The sequence below is a fragment of the Mauremys mutica genome, chromosome 6, assembly GCF_020497125.1.
Source record: "Mauremys mutica isolate MM-2020 ecotype Southern chromosome 6, ASM2049712v1, whole genome shotgun sequence".
NCBI lineage: Eukaryota > Metazoa > Chordata > Testudines > Geoemydidae > Mauremys > Mauremys mutica.
In genome coordinates this window covers 41,582,624-41,598,102 of record NC_059077.1, presented here as the reverse complement: position 1 = coordinate 41,598,102, position 15,479 = coordinate 41,582,624, and the positions used below count along the sequence as shown (strand labels likewise).

At 43.2% G+C, this 15,479-nt stretch overlaps 1 protein-coding gene and 1 long non-coding RNA gene across 3 annotated transcripts in view; one reads left to right on the top strand and one right to left on the bottom strand.

Moving 5' to 3' along the window:
* Positions 1–6,913: 6,913 nt before the first annotated feature.
* CCNB1 (cyclin B1) lies at positions 6,914–11,521 on the bottom strand. The gene is made up of 9 exons (XM_045020186.1): positions 11,361–11,521; positions 10,859–11,014; positions 10,666–10,779; positions 10,041–10,223; positions 9,293–9,451; positions 8,552–8,788; positions 7,976–8,116; positions 7,519–7,629; positions 6,914–7,153 (listed from the first exon to the last, which is right to left on the bottom strand). Exons 1-9 carry the CDS (start codon positions 11,379–11,381, stop codon positions 7,043–7,045), a joined length of 1,233 nt encoding a protein of 410 aa, XP_044876121.1. The 5' UTR covers positions 11,382–11,521; the 3' UTR covers positions 6,914–7,042.
* A 179-nt stretch (positions 11,522–11,700) lies between these two features.
* The window catches only part of LOC123372857, a 12,626-nt gene continuing 8,847 nt past the window's right edge, over positions 11,701–15,479 (top strand). For both annotated transcript variants that reach the window (XR_006580478.1, XR_006580477.1), the window contains exons 1-2: positions 11,701–11,917; positions 13,479–13,523. This is a non-coding gene — a long non-coding RNA (uncharacterized LOC123372857). The remainder of the gene's footprint in view (positions 11,918–13,478; positions 13,524–15,479) is intronic.

Sequence of the window (15,479 nt, the reverse complement as noted above, 5' to 3'; positions counted from 1 at the left end):
CCCACCGCGAGCTCAGCTGAAATCACTGAGAACTGGTGGAACCTCAAGAGACCAACTCGCAGCGGTCACAGTGGTAGGTGACAGCAGAAGGTGACTGTGCAGGGCCATTGGCAATAGAGTGGTGGAGTGAACGGTGGCACAACGAACAGCCGTGGCCAGAGTGAACTGTGCCTTTTTGTCCCCCACCTGGGAGATGAACTCACGTGAAAGCACCTCTGAACTCTGAGTCTCCACTGACCAAGGACAACACCGGTGAGCGGGGTGCGGTGGAGGGAAAAGTGAGGGGCATGTTAAATAAACATTTGTTTGTTGGACTATATTTTAGTCACTTTGCTCCAGAATGCTGGATTTGTGACTGGGAATGGAAACTTATATAAATATGTTTCCCAGTAGGCCAAGATTTTTAAAATGCAGTATTTGCCAAGGTTGTTATCTCACATTGTTGCTGTCTTGGGAGGTTATTATGTTGGGCAGTTTCTGTACTAAACATTTTTATTATAATTAATTTTTACATAAGAATGGTCATACTGGGTCAGACCCCTGGTCCATCTAGCCCAGTACCCTGTCTTACAACAGTGGTCAAGGTCAGGTGCTTCAGAGGGAATGAATAGAACAGGGAATCATCAAGTGATCCATCCCCTGTTGCTCATTCCCAGCCTCTGGCAAACAGGCTAGGGACACTCAGAGCATGGTGTTGCATCCCTCTCATCCTGGCTAATAGCCACAGATGGACCTGGTCTCCAGGAATTTATCTAGTTCTTTTTAAAATCCTGTTATAGTTTTGGTCTTCACAGCATCCCCTGGCAAAGAGTTCCCTGGGTTGACTTTATATTGTGTGAAGAAATACTTCCTTTTGTTTTTTTAAAATCTGCTGCCTATTAATTTCATTGGGTGACTGCTAGTTCTTGTGTTATGTGAAGGATTAAATAAAATTTCCTTATTCACTTTCTTCGCACCAGTCAAGATTTTGTAGACCTCTATCATATCCCCATTAGTCATCTCTTTTCTAAGCTGAAAATTCCCAGTCACTTTAATCTCTCCTCCTGTTTCATACCCCTCATCATTTTAGTTGCCCATCTCTGTACCTTTTCCAATTCCAATATATATATTTTTAGGATGAGTGACCAGATCTACACACAGTATTCAAGGTATGCACGTACCATGGATTTATATAGAGGCAATATGATATTTTCTGTCTTATTATCTATCACTTTCTTAATTATTCCCAACATTGTTTGCTTTTGTGACTGTTGCTGCACATGGAGTGGATGTTTTCAGAGAACTATCCACAATGACTCCAAGATCTCTTCCTTGAGTGTTAACAGCTAATTCAGATGCCATCATTTTGTATGTATAGTTGAGATTGCTTTCCAATGTGCATTACTTTGCATTTATCAACACTGAATTTAATTTGCCATTTTATTGCCCAGTCACCCAGTTGTGTGAGATCCCTTTGTAGCTCTTCGCAGTCTGCCTGGGACTTAATTATCTTGAATAGTTTTGTATCATCTGCAAATTTTGCCACCTCACTGTTTACCCATTTTTCCAGATGAATATGTTGAATAGGACTGGTCCCAGTACTGACCCCTCAAGGATACCACTTTTATCTCTCTCCATTCTGAAAACTGATAATTTATTCTACCCTTTGTTTCCCATCTTTTAACCAGTTACTGATCCATGAGAGGATCTTCCCTCTTACCCCATGATGGCTTACTTTTCAAAAGTCAATTTAAATTAAATACTTTTTTTAAAATTATATATTTTTTTAGAAATCTAGATCTGTTATGTGTTTTGGTGTAACTTGCATTTTCCTTATGTTAAATTTGCATTATCCTAACAAAACATTTACTTTATTCACTTTCTTCACATCAGTCAAGATTTTATAGACTTTTAGCATATCTCCCTAGTCGTCTCTTTTCTAAGCTGAAAATTCCCAGTCATTTTAATTTCTTCTCCTATTTCATACTCCTAATCATTTTAGTTGCCCATCTCTGTACTTTGTGCATTTCCAGTATGTCTTTTTTGGGATGGGGTAACCAGATCTGCACACAGTATTCAAGGTGTACATGTGCATGGATTTATATAGAGGCAATATGATATTTTCTGTCTTATTATCTATCACTTTCTTTAAAATGCAAAGGTTTCAGAGTAGCAGCCATGTTAGTCTGTACTGCAAAAAGAACATAAGCTTTCGTGGGCTACATCTGATGAAGTGGACTGTAGCTCACGAAAGCTTATGCTCAGATAAATTTGTTAGTCTCTAAGGTGCCACAAGTGCTCCTGTTCTTTTTAAAAAAGCAAACAGAATGTTGGGAATCACTGACTGCAGCTGCACACTGAGTGGATGTTTTCAGAGAACTATCCACAATGACTGCAAGATCTTTCTTGATGTTAACAGCTAATTCAGACTCCTTCATTTTGTATGTATAGTTGAGATTGTTTTCCAATGTACATTACTTTGCATTTATCAACATTAAATTTCATCTGCCATTTTTGTTGCCCAGTCACCCAGTTTCATGAGATCCCTTTGTAATTCTTCACAGTCTGCCTGGGACTTACCTATCTTGAATAATTTTGTATCATCTGCAAATTTTGCGACCTCACTGTTTACCCATTTTTCCAGATCATTTATGAATATGTTGAACAGCACTGGTCCCAGTACCGACCCCTCAGGGATACCACTTTTTATCTCTCTCCATTCTGAAAACTGATAATTTATTCCTACCCTTTGTTTCCCATCTTTTAACCAGTTACTGATCCATGAAAGGACTTTCCTCTTACCCTATGATGGCTTACTTTTCAAAAGTCAATTTAAATTAAATACTTTTTTTTTAAATGTATGGTTTTTTAGAAATCTAGACCTGTTATGTGTTTTGGTGTAACTTGCATTATTCTTATGTTAAATTTGCATAATCCTAACAAAACATTTATTTTATTCATATCTTTTTTATATATCTCATTGGTCCTGACACCCCCCCTGTAAATTCGAACACCCCCTCTAATTTCAATTCCTGGGGAAACCACTGCCCCCCCGGCTTCCGGGGCAGGGTGGGGCACTGTTGTGCACTAGCCCCGCACCACAGCTAATCTGAACAGTGCATTGCATACTTTACCCGCCAGTATTTTTGCCCTCACACTAGACTCCAGCCAGGCTGTGTGACCTGGTGCACCCATGTCCTTTTCTTTATCAACTTTTATACCCAGCTCATTTCACAATTCAGCCCTGTCCTGACATTTGACTGCACTGCTATCTTAAACACTCCTTTGCCTTCACTTTCCAAGCATGAAGGTGTAGCAATGTTTCACACTTGTTCCTGATTTTTAAGTGCACTTGCACCATTACAGCTAAGTGTAGTTATTTTGAACAGGCTCACTGACAAATTCCAGGCCCCAGGGCACAACAGTCAATGGACCCCCACAAGCTGTGTGGATGTGATCCACTTGACAGTTGAGTGGTGCTGCACTTGTGCTGGCTGGTGCCCAGTAAGATGCCAGCTATGCTTTTCCAGCACAGCAAGGGCTTCCACATGCCTGCCTGGTAGGGTTGCCAACTGTCTAATCATGCACATCCAAAGACCCTTGCCCCACCACCTGCCCAACCCCTTTCCTAAGGCCATGCCCCTGCTCTAAGGCCTTGGCTGCTGCTCACTCCATCCCCCCTTCCTGTCCCTCTTCCCCACCCTCACTCACTTTCACCAGGCTGGGGCCAGAGTGTGGGGTGCAAGCTCTAGGAGGGAGTTCAGGTTCAGGAGGGTGTTTAGGTAAGGGCTCCAGGAGGGAGTGCAGGGTGTGGTGTAGGGATATTAAAGAAGGTTTATATTAGACATGGTTTATATGAAAAATGACTTATTGTTAATTGATGCCTCATAACTAAAGGTTTATGTTAAAAGTAAATTTGTGATTCTAACCTGCAAGCCACCAGCTGTGTCTGTGTGAAGCCTGCTCAAAGAAATACTTTGTATAAAACTTGTTAAACATTAATTAACTCTAAGTAAGCCAAAACAGTAGCTGTTATAGTGTATAAATAGAGACCCCCACCCTCTGTAAGTTTTCATCTCACTTTATCTTTGATTGTTAAAAGACAGGGAGTCTCACATAAATTGGTAACACCCCAAAAAGTAAAGAGACAGTGAAATAGATGTGATTAAGATAGAGAATGTATGTGACTTGAATGGTTAGGGAGTCACCAGCCTGAAGAATTCAGTGTCGGCTGAAGAAGGTGTCAAGTGGGATCAACCAGATGACCCCCGGAGGGCAAACTGGAATCCACCCACCACACCTCAAAGGAAGGAAAAACAAAACATCTAATAACATGGAGCCAGCCATCTGCTGATTGATTTAGCAACAGCAGAATGAAGCAACTCCTATGAACTAACATAGGGAAAAATCCCTATAAAACTAGACTCTAAAGAATAAGGACTTTGAGTCTATGGTTCTGCTGCCAGCCTCCAGGAGCATCAGATGCATCTGACACAGACTCGGCTCCATCCTCATGACCAAGATACCTGGCCAGTAACTTGGCATGAGCAACATCTAGGCTGGTAACTATAACATCTATACAGAACCTGAATGAATGATTGTGTGAATGAATATATGTGTGTGTGTATAAGAAATAAGTAGTAAAACAACATTGTTTACTGTTGTCTTTTGTTTTGTTATGGTATGGTATTTACAATAAATGTGGCATCTTTGCCTTATCCCTCTTAATAAGATCCTGCTGGTTTTTATTATGTTGGTATAACAGTGGGAGGGGTGCATTCTCTAGGAGGGAGTTTGGATGGAGTGCAGGCTCTAGGCTGAGGTTAGTGCTTACCTCTTGAAACTGACCAGCACACCCCTCTAGTAGCAGCTCCTAGGTATGGGGCTTAGGGGAGTTTCTGCACACCACAGTGCTGTCGGAGATCCACTCCCCAGAGATATGCCAGTTGCTTCCACGAGCAGCGTGGATCAAGGTTGGGTCGGAAGCCCACCTTAGCTGTGCTGCTGGCAGCCCCTGGGTAATTGCCCCCTTTTTATCAGGCCTGCTTTTGAAGATACCATGTATGCAATCCCTTTTCTTGGAAGCTTGTGCAAAACCAGCCTGAGGTCTAAGAGTGATGTGCTTATGTATACAGATCATGTAAGTAATTTTCCCCATGCCTGCTTTATAAGATCTCATTGAACAGATTTTTAAGTGTTCCACATTTAATTTACATATACAAATAATTTGAACATTACCACCTCATAAAGTCCATTTTTGTAACACTAACAGACGAGCCAACCTGTGTATGACCTGTAAGAAGAGCTATTGCACTTGTTTCAAGACAATTCACTTCTACATGAACTTCAGAGATGTACTAGACGAGCAATTATCAAGTCATTTGTAGTAATATATTTAGTATCTACACTCAATTTCTATTTGTTTGTGTTTACACTGATTAAACTTTAACAGACTATAGGTAACCAAATAGCTTGTAGATGCTAATTCCCTTTCATGTCTTAATTATGTATGGGACTGTCTAGTTAACCTTAAGATCAAAGGTGTGAAATACAGTAGGAAACTAATATCTACATAGTTAAGCTGAAGACAATGTTATAATAGAGAATGGGTTAATTGCCATATGTTAGTCAGGGTAACTAGATTTATATATGCATGGTAAATAGAATGTTGCATCAAAGTGACGGGACAGCATGTGCTCAAAAAAAACCAAAACCTTGTCATATGCTGTTCCTCACACACAGTTGCTTCAGGTATAAAAGTGAAACTATGGGCCTGATCCTTTCATCTCTAACCTGCTTAAACTTTGAAGAGCTAAAAGATGTAGGATGGAGTGCTTCCAAATAACTATTTTTAATATGCTGGAAAATTCCTGGAAGGACTAACTCTACATCTAAGCTGCCTTTGCATTCTGATCTGTTGACATGATTTTAGAGAGAAAGAGACTGACTTTTACAAGTCAGCAGTTGATTCTAGCACTGCTGTGATCTTGAACGATGAACACAGAATCACTTGTATTTATATTGCTCTTTCAATCATATGCAACTTTTCTTGATACTAAATCTTAGATGTTATCAAGGTTTGGCTGACAAGAGGATATTTAGATCTGACCTCCTTGGGAAGTAGTGAGCCTCATAAGTTACTGACCACTTGATTCACCATGAGAGTGAAAGTATTACAGCAGTGAACTATACAACTAATGGACATAGCTGACAACTAGTTTACTTGTTATGTCCATTACAACTCTGAATGGATTTATGGTGACCATGAGGCCACTTTTAATATTCCAAGATAGGAGTAGCAGGCACAATGTCATCTCTTTGTAAGAGACACCAGTTAGATTGAGACAGGCACCTGCCACTACTGTATCTCCTGTGGAGAGATTAAACTTTTACATTGCCAGCTGAGGGATACAGTGTATTGTTCACCTACCCAGGCCATCATTGCTCAAGGCTGAGACACCCACTGCACTTTAGGTTAGAGGTGAAAAACTAGAGAAGCTGGACACCTGTAGCAAATTATACTCTCCCAGTGTTCTTAAAGATGAACCTATAGCTTGATGTTAGCAAAGCTGCACCACACTTTTACAGTGCAATATAACATTTCTGCAGCTATGATAGGAGAGCTGCTCTTGCTCTGGCAAATACAGTTGGTACATGTGGGATCTGTTTTGCTATTGACACTTTCTCTGGCACTACAGGGCCCCATTGATCCTCTGCTCTTAGTGCAAGAGGGTTTTTTTTGTTTGTTTAAAAAAAAAAACACACACACACACACACACACCAACAAGTTAAGAGAGAGAACACCTGCCCCCCTGAGCACCCTAGGTAAATGTACTAGAGCTACAAGGTGGGTGAGAATAAGCAGTCAGCCTCCTGTTTTAAGATTTGTCACTGGAAAGTGATTATACCTTAGACATCATGATAGGAAACAGAGTAAGAAGCATAAAGTGCTTTATTAAAAGCTTTAGGTGAAGGACAAGATATTATATACACACACAAAACACATACAATGGCACATGGTGCCAACTTTAATCTAATTCTGCTAGTTTTATATAAAAAAAAGTTATACCACTTTTGACACAGGCTTAGCCAGATCCTGTATGACTGTAGAGTTTAGCTGTGGAAGAGTGCTAATCTTAGCATTTTTGCTGCTGGCATATTTGTTCTTGACTGTCTGAAAGGAGAAGAAAAAATGAGGTTAAATCTTGCATATTATAAATTCCATGTGTTTGGAGGGGGGCTCAGTTTCCAGACATTGGACAGGAGCTGAAAATTGGTCAGCTTGTGCCATGACAGGCCTATGAACAGCTAATATTCAAAACCCACCTCTAAGCAAGCTTTTCCATGAGCTCATACCAGAGACTGTCTACACTAGGCAGGTAGATCTGAGTGTCTGTATTTACCTGTTAAGCTTCATTAGCAGCCAAGTTTAACAGTGAGCAGTTTGTTGGGCTAAGTGTTGTGCGGTGCCAAGTGTTCTGTATTACTTTGTTCCCACCTTCACCATACCCATCCTGTAAAGGAAAACAGGTTCCTTACCATGTGCTTTGTAAGGCCCCGGTTCACTAGGATCACATTCTTTGCCATATGTTGCATGACAGGGTGAAGAGCACTCTCAGTGTAAGACATGTAGTGTTGTAAAGTTGGTGTCTAAGACAAGGAAATTAGAGTTATTCAGTAGTTTACACTAATCCTATATTAGCTATCATCTAGAGGCAGAGATCTGCTCCTTGAAGTAAGGAGCATGATCTACACCTGTGTTCCCTTTCTGGAGTGGGAAGATGTCATGCTTTCCACAAGCCCATCTTATTTAGGTGGAACTTGCTTAGTACTATGCCCAGAGTTCCCATTTTGGGAAATGGAACCATGCACCCTAGCCACTAAGGTAGGCTGGAGTGTAGTGTAGCTTACTGCAGAATTCAGTACAGGTACTCCTTGTACATTAGTTGTACCCACTTGATCAGTTTAGTCTCAAACTAGCAGGCACCAAGCTTACCCACTCTCCACCATCAAGAACCTTTAGAGCCAAGCAAAAAGCAGCTGCAGCAATCTGGGATGGAGGGTAGTGTACCATTTCATAATCCACCAGGGATAATTCCATCAGATATTTGGCTAGAGTGTGCTGTTCAAGGTCCACCTAGAATGAGAATCAAGCATTAGTTGTCTCTCAGTAAGCCCTGATGGGGGAAAACAAATGCATTCTACTTCTTTTCTACATCCCCTGGAATAGGGATTGTCCCCAGCCCCACTCTCTCATAAGCTATGCAACAGAGAGATGAGTCTTGTCCCATTATTAGTGCACCTATTTTTGCCATCTGTGGGTTCTCCTTTAGGACTGTACTAGCAGCAGCTTAGTCAGGTCTGCAAGCAACTCCATTCCCCTGAATACCAGTTGTGTTTGTGCATAGCTCTAAAGTGGCAGCTAGCTACCAGCCAAGACAAGAGACTTGCATTTTGGAGAAGCCAGTACAGATGGAATTGTCCATTTATGAATACCTTCAGATCTACTTGCAGGTGTGCTAAACTGATATGTTCCCTTTAATACAGGCTTCAAGAGCCTCATGAATTTTACCTCTCCAATCTTTGATGCCCTCCTTAGAAAGTGCAGTGGCAGAGGGCGACCCAAGGCAAAGTCTAAAGCTTGTAGAATCTTCCTTTCCATTTGTTTGATCTGGGACTTGGTGTAAGTGTGGTCTGTTACAAAGGCAAAGTCCCCAATTTCAGGAGGATACATTTCCTCATACTTGCTGGCGATAAACATGGCTGTGACACCAACCAGCTGCAACATCTTCTTGGGCACACTGTTGTCCTATAGTACGAAAGTGTTTAATACAAGAATTACACAAGCCAATAAGCATATTTGTCACAGGACAGCTGGCTACCATGCTGATGAAGTCAGGTTTAAAACTAGAGTCTTTATACTACATTTAGTTTACGGTCAGTGTCAGTCACACACACAAGTTCCTGGCCAGTTAGGAGGTAGTGAGAGTTTTAATTCTCTAAAGTTAACAATTTATGAAGGGTTATAGGAAAACAAGAAGCTTCTAGATTAGATGCAAGAAGGATGATTCATTTCAAATACAAAGTTTGTGCTCAAAACTTTAGTATCATTAAACATGACTGACTGGACTACTTAAATCTGAATTTTAATTTCAAGAGGATTATTAAAAGCAAATCAGCCTTTGCTATAGTGAGTGCATAACATTAAGTAACATTCAGCATGTGCTGGGTTCAAAAGTTGTCATTTATCTGCTATATGCTGGAAAGCAATGGAATCATGGCAAAGGAACAAGGTGCCATGTCATGCCCTTACCTGCAGGAAGCGATCAATGATGGCAGCAGTCATGTACATAGTTTCTGAAAGTAGTCTGAATTTCATCTGAACCTGCACAAGCCAGTCAATTAGGATAGCCCGCATGTTTCCAGTAACTTCCTGGCCTGCCAGGTATTTTGGTCTGACATTTTGTTGCTTCTGCATGGAAGGAATATTTGTTACTACAGCAATTCTTGCATGGGAGGATTATTGGCACTACTATAGACCCTTTAGAAAACTGGAGGTTGCTAGTCTTGACCAACAGAAGTACAGAGTCTACCTTCTTTGGCCAAGAGATATTTGAAGGCAACAGCTAACAATTACCATGTACTACTTTGCAATAGTAGAGTAAATGCCAGTGCTGGTAGTTTTTAGTACACTAGTTCTGTGATCACTAATGTTTTCAGAGTCTGTTAGAGCCCTTATATGCAGTGTATTTGTAGCATGTCAGTCACAGGATATTAGAGAGAAACATGGTGGGTGAAGGAATCTTTTATTGAACTGAATTCTGTTGGGGAGAGGGAGAGAGGGGCAGAGCAGAGCTGTGTCTCAGAAGCTTCTCTTACCAAGTGAAGTTGGTCCAAATATATATATATCTCCTCACCTACTTTGTCTCTAGAAGGTGGTTAGATTAAGAGAAATGCTTGCCTCAAGGAGTTGCTGAGACTCCTGCACCTTAAGTCTAGGAATAGAGGACCAAAGATAATGAGACACATACTAGAGTCAGGGTAAAGTAGTTCATACCAACCTCAAGGTCTCTCAGATAGCCATAGATGTCCTTTACATATTCACTGCAGAGATTTGGGTCAGCACCATCATCTACATCCACATCTTTCACTTCAAGCAAGACATCAGAAAAAGCCTGGCACAGCATCTCCTCTCCTGGCACACATCCAGAGGTCTCCATGGGGCTTGGGGATGGAGACTCCAACTGGGGAGAAAGTTGAAGATTGAGCACCTATAGCTTCTACTGAAGACTCAGGGAGGTGGATTGCCTACATCAATGGGAAAACCCCTCACATGGATAGGGTCTACACTGAAGAAGGGCTACAAGTGCACCTGTAGCCTTTCAAGTGTAGGTAAGCTCTCAGATAAGGCCCCATTCGTGCAGTAATTTATCTACTACTGATGAGTTAGTCAAATAATCCACTCACAGACTGCTACTTGAATCCACCTCTGCTTTTATCCTTCCTCCAGGGAAGGGAGCTTATAGGTGCTGGGAAAAGTAGGCTGCACAGGCAGAGGCTCCAAGCCATGCAGGAGTCAGTGAGGTCATGGTAGGTGTGGAGTGTGAAGAAGCGTGTTCCTCCTCCAGGCTCAGAGCTAGCTCAGAGCAGGGCTGCATGCCTGGGGGACTGGCACCGCACAGATACCTTAGCAGGCTCAGGGATTGGCTTCTGCTCCTTAGCCGGCTCGATCACCTTCTCCGCAGCTCTCGTGGCTTTCCTGGGGAGGGGCTTCACCGCAGCGCTGGGGGGCTTCGTTTCCTGAGGCGAGAGAAGGGGGCGTGAGCGGGCCAGGCTCGGGCTGCTCAGGGCTCCGGTGGGGGCAGGCGCCAGGCCTTACCTTTCTGGGAAGCGCTTTGGGCGGCTGCTCGCCCACTTTGTTGCCGATGTCGCCCAGGGCAGTTCTCGGCCTGAGGCCGGGCTTGGCAGCAGCCGCTCCCCGCTTGGCAGCGGCCACATTGCTCTTCACTTGGTTCTCGGCGTTGACTCTGGTGTTCTGCGGAGAAAAGCGCCGGTCAGCGCGGCAGGTCTGGGCGGGAGGGGACACTGCGGCACCTCCAGGAGGCAACTTGCTCGGGAGCAGCACAGGGCCCCCCATCCTCCCAGGCCATGGCTTAGCCCAGGGCGAGCCTGTGGGCCGGGCTTACCCGAGCCTGCTCCAGGCGAGCCAGCACCGGGGCGGGGGGATGGAGCCGTAGTAGAATCCCGCGTGGAGGCGCATAGGTCCCCACTTATACAGTCAGTATCTGCCCCCGCCCCGGAGAAGGAAGGGGCGCAGCCACCCATCCCCCCTCCACGGGGGAAGCCCGGCGGGGCCCCGACCCCTTCTTCCCCCCACTTACCCTGCTGATCCGCAGCGCCATGGCCCCACGCGCCTTCTGCACCACAGAGCGCTGAACCCCGGCTCCGCCGCTACCGCTTTTGCTGCCTGGCCTGGGGTGAGTGACTCTCCCGACAGCTGCTCACGAATGCACGATTCCCTAGCAGCTGCCGCCGCAGGTTTAAACCACGCACCGAGCTCCGCTCATTGGCTGCCCCCTTGTGTTCTCTCCATTCTCATTGGCCGCTCCTCGTTCCACCCCGAATGCGTTTCCGTGGAGACCAGGCGCTGATTCCTCAAGACGTTCGAAAAGGGGGCGGGGCCATTGCGGGGGGGGGGTGTTTGTACCACGTGACATCTTGTTGCGGTTATAATTTCATCTCTGAAGCGTGGGGCTGTGTGGAGCCTGGCTAGATCTGTGGCTGACAGTCTTTCAATGGTCCTGTACTGTGTCCATTCTCATTCATTAACCCAGGAATTCTTAAAAGCAAGCTTCGCCTTGGCAAAGCATGATAAAGGGGATTGCACTCAGCGGCTTGCTGTGTGAAAGGGGTCACCAGGACGAAAATTTGAGAACCAGTGAGTTAGACATTAGTTGCATTTTACTTTTATTTTCTTGTGAATTTTATGCCTCATTACTTGAGTCACTTAAAACCTATCTTTCTGTAGTTGATAAACTTGTTTTACTATTTTATCTAAATCAGCGTGTTTGGATTAAAGTATTTGGGAAAATCCATTTGAGAATTTAGGATTTGTGCATATCATGTTCTATTAATAAAACTGCAGATTTTATATGAGCTTGTATTGTCCAGGAGAGGACTTGGCAATACAAAGCATACACTTCTGGGAGAAAGTCTGGGAGTGGTAATTCAGGGCATGTCTGTACTACAAACTTAAGTTGACCTATGTTAGGTCAATTTACAAGCACTGCAGTAATTACTGTTTTTCATGCCCATGCTGTCATCCTTCTGTTGGTGGTGCTTCCACCAACTTAAGAGGGGCAGTGGGGGGGAGGGGGCTAAGAGCTTGGCTACTAGGGGGCTTTCAGCTCCGCAAGGAGTTCCCTGCTGGGAGCCCAGTTAGGAGTCAGGGGGGCAGCAGGGCTCCCTGTGGTGTGCCAAGAGTCTGGGTGGCAGCCTAGCTGGGAGCCCGGTGGGAAGTAAGGCTCTAGCTGGAGCCCCCCCTCCCCCCGGTGATAGGTGTAGTTGTGAGCCAGGCATGGGGTTCACAGCAAGGAGCCTACTAGCCTTTCTTGAGAAGAATGTCAGTCAGCAACAGATGTAAGTAACACACTGTCTACATGGACACTGTCACCCTAACTACACCAATATAAGCCCTAAGCAGTGTGAAAGGCACCCCAACCTGGAAAATTGAGGGGATACAGCATCAGTCCAGATTGTACCCTGAATAATGTCACAGTGGGCTGCAGTGCCAGGGGGAGTCAGGTAGTGTTTGAGCTGTGTGGGTGTGGAGTGGGAACACGGAGGGTGGCCCAAAGGAAACTGCAATGGGAAATTGAGGGTGGGTTGGGTGGAGAAGGAAGAGTGGGAAAACTGGAACAACTCTGGAGGTTTGATGGGAATAGAGGGAGTCAGGTGGATCAGGAGCCTAGGAGTAAGAGTGAAGCAACAGCGGTGCAGGAGAGGTGAGCTAGATGACAGAGATAAGATGCCACCCGGCTGCAGATAGCTGAGTCAGTATTGGTAAAGGTGCTGGAAGGCTGAGTGGCAGCCCCCAGAAGTAGTTTAAAAAGGGGCAGAGGGCTGGATGGGCTATGGAGTCTGCTTGTTTTGCTTGCACAGTACCGTGGTCTTTAACCTATGGACAACTCTACGTGTGAGGGAGCCCATCAATGAGCCATCGAACTGCCTACCATCAGCAGCATCCCTTGCATTGTTCTCCCATTCCAATGCAGGGGAAAGAGAACAGATAGCTTGATGGTGTGCTATCCCAATACATGTAATGCTGTACATCACTATTTTCAGTTTATCTTGCTCTTACTGGTTGGACTGTTTTCTACTGTTATATTATGCACGTTTGTGGAAAAATTGGCAAATTATTTTTATCATAATTTTCTATAGAAAAATAATGTATTTTTCTGATCAGCTCTAATAATTAACTTGTGATTCCCCAATGACAGGATAGAGCACAATGAATACAAAGTCTTACAGAAGTTGCCTGAGAGGTAAGGAGTTGGGGAATCTCTGACTTTCACTTACTCCCAAAGCGAAGCTCTCCTGCAGAAGTCCTGCCCAGCCACGGACAGGGCAAAGTTTGCCTCTAGAGCAAGCTGCAGGTTTTTGCAGAATAATATTGAGAGGAAAAATCCTGGAGGGTAACTGATCATCATTGTGTCTCACAGAACTGAGGAGGAAACCACTGCCTGCACTGGCACAGGCTACCACAAAACATGTAAAGATAATATACTTTTACAGAAGAGGGGCATCTTCCTACCACATTAATTTTGTGGTATAGGGATATGGACAAAAAGAAATATGCAGTATTGTCTTAATTTTCACTTGCTGCAACCAGTTTTAGATCAAAAAGCAATGTGCATTGTGAGTTATAATGGATTTCCATGAAAAGCTGTTAAGTGTTTTCAGAAGAAAGTCTCTATGTCTAGGTATCAGACACCTACTAAAACAGCCAATTTTTACACTTTACAACAGGTCAGTATGTTTCTTTGAAACGTGTAAGAGTTAAGTGTACATTACAAGCAGTAATAAAGCTCATGATTAACATACCATAGTGCTGTAATATTGACTAATATGAGCAGTAGCAGTCTGTGTTCATCTTCTGCACCATGAGAATGTTGCAAAAGGTAAAACTGAACTTTCTATAGCATTTCAAATCTGCCCATTTATACATCTGAGATGAAAAAAATCTTTAAAAAAATTGCACAAGTCAAGATGCAGTACACAATAAACATTTAAAAAAAATTTTTTTTGGTTACACTATACATATACATTACTTGCTGCCACATATACAAATGAGATAGTTGCTGTTTCAAAGATGAAACTGATTTAGAACATACCATGAAACACTCTCTACCTGTACACAAATTAAATTACTAGACCAGGAACTTGTATGAGCTGAAAAACTATCTTATAGTCCAGTTCTGCTTGATGGTGCAGTGAAACCTGAATCCTTTGCTTAAAAATATGGTTATAGCCTGAAAAGGGTTTCTATGGAAGCAGCAGAATGTCTCTCTTTGACTCTATCGTGATGGGCAAAAAAGGTGGGGTTTCTAATTGTTAGCCTAAAACTGAAGAGCCCTCTTAATGCTTATTAAGATGCAGGGTAATATGTTTGAAAACCTGATAGCTGGTCCTATTGTAGGCTAGAGTGAGCCTAGGCTACACCACTGTCACGTAATGTTTTAAATGCGCTTGCCTAGGTTTTAGGCCTTATCTAGACAATAAGGTGTGATGTTAACATGTCTAGACAAGACTTTAATATGCATTAAGAGGTCTTTTCAATTGTTGATAACTTGAATGAAAAAAATCATACCTTTTTGCCTAGCAGTACATGCCAGTGGCTTCCTGCTCAGGTTGGTCAGTTTACAGTCAAAACTGCCAGTACTGCAACTCAAACTTGGCCATGATGTGTAAAGGTAGTCCCAATCATTTTGTTTGAAAGACCTGTTCAACAATTTGTCACCACATTACTCTCCTCCTCTGATAATCAGGTTTAAGTTGCATGATAGCTGTGAACACATAAGGCTACTAGTTCCATAGCTGGCCAGAGCCATCCAGAAAAAACTGAACAATGAAAAAATGAAAATCAAAGCAGAAAAAAATCCCCTTTTGCACATTGAATTTGTGTTAGGATCTGCAAGTTAGTGGTTTTCTTTCTAGCTCACACACCATCAATAAAATAAATGCAATCAGAACATTAGAAGTTCTGTTGATGTACTCAGAAGACCATCCTGATCACACTTGCACGGCTGTATTGGTTCTGTAGCGCTTACAGAAGTAAAAACTTAAAGTTGCGAACACAACTGAATACAGACACATAAGATTGGTTGAGTAAGGAAGATTTTTACAGACTTCTTTTTCTGGCCACAACTACACTTTAAAAAAAATCAGTGGCCATAGAAATGATTCTAATTCAGCACTAGTGGAAGAAAAGGGAATGGTAT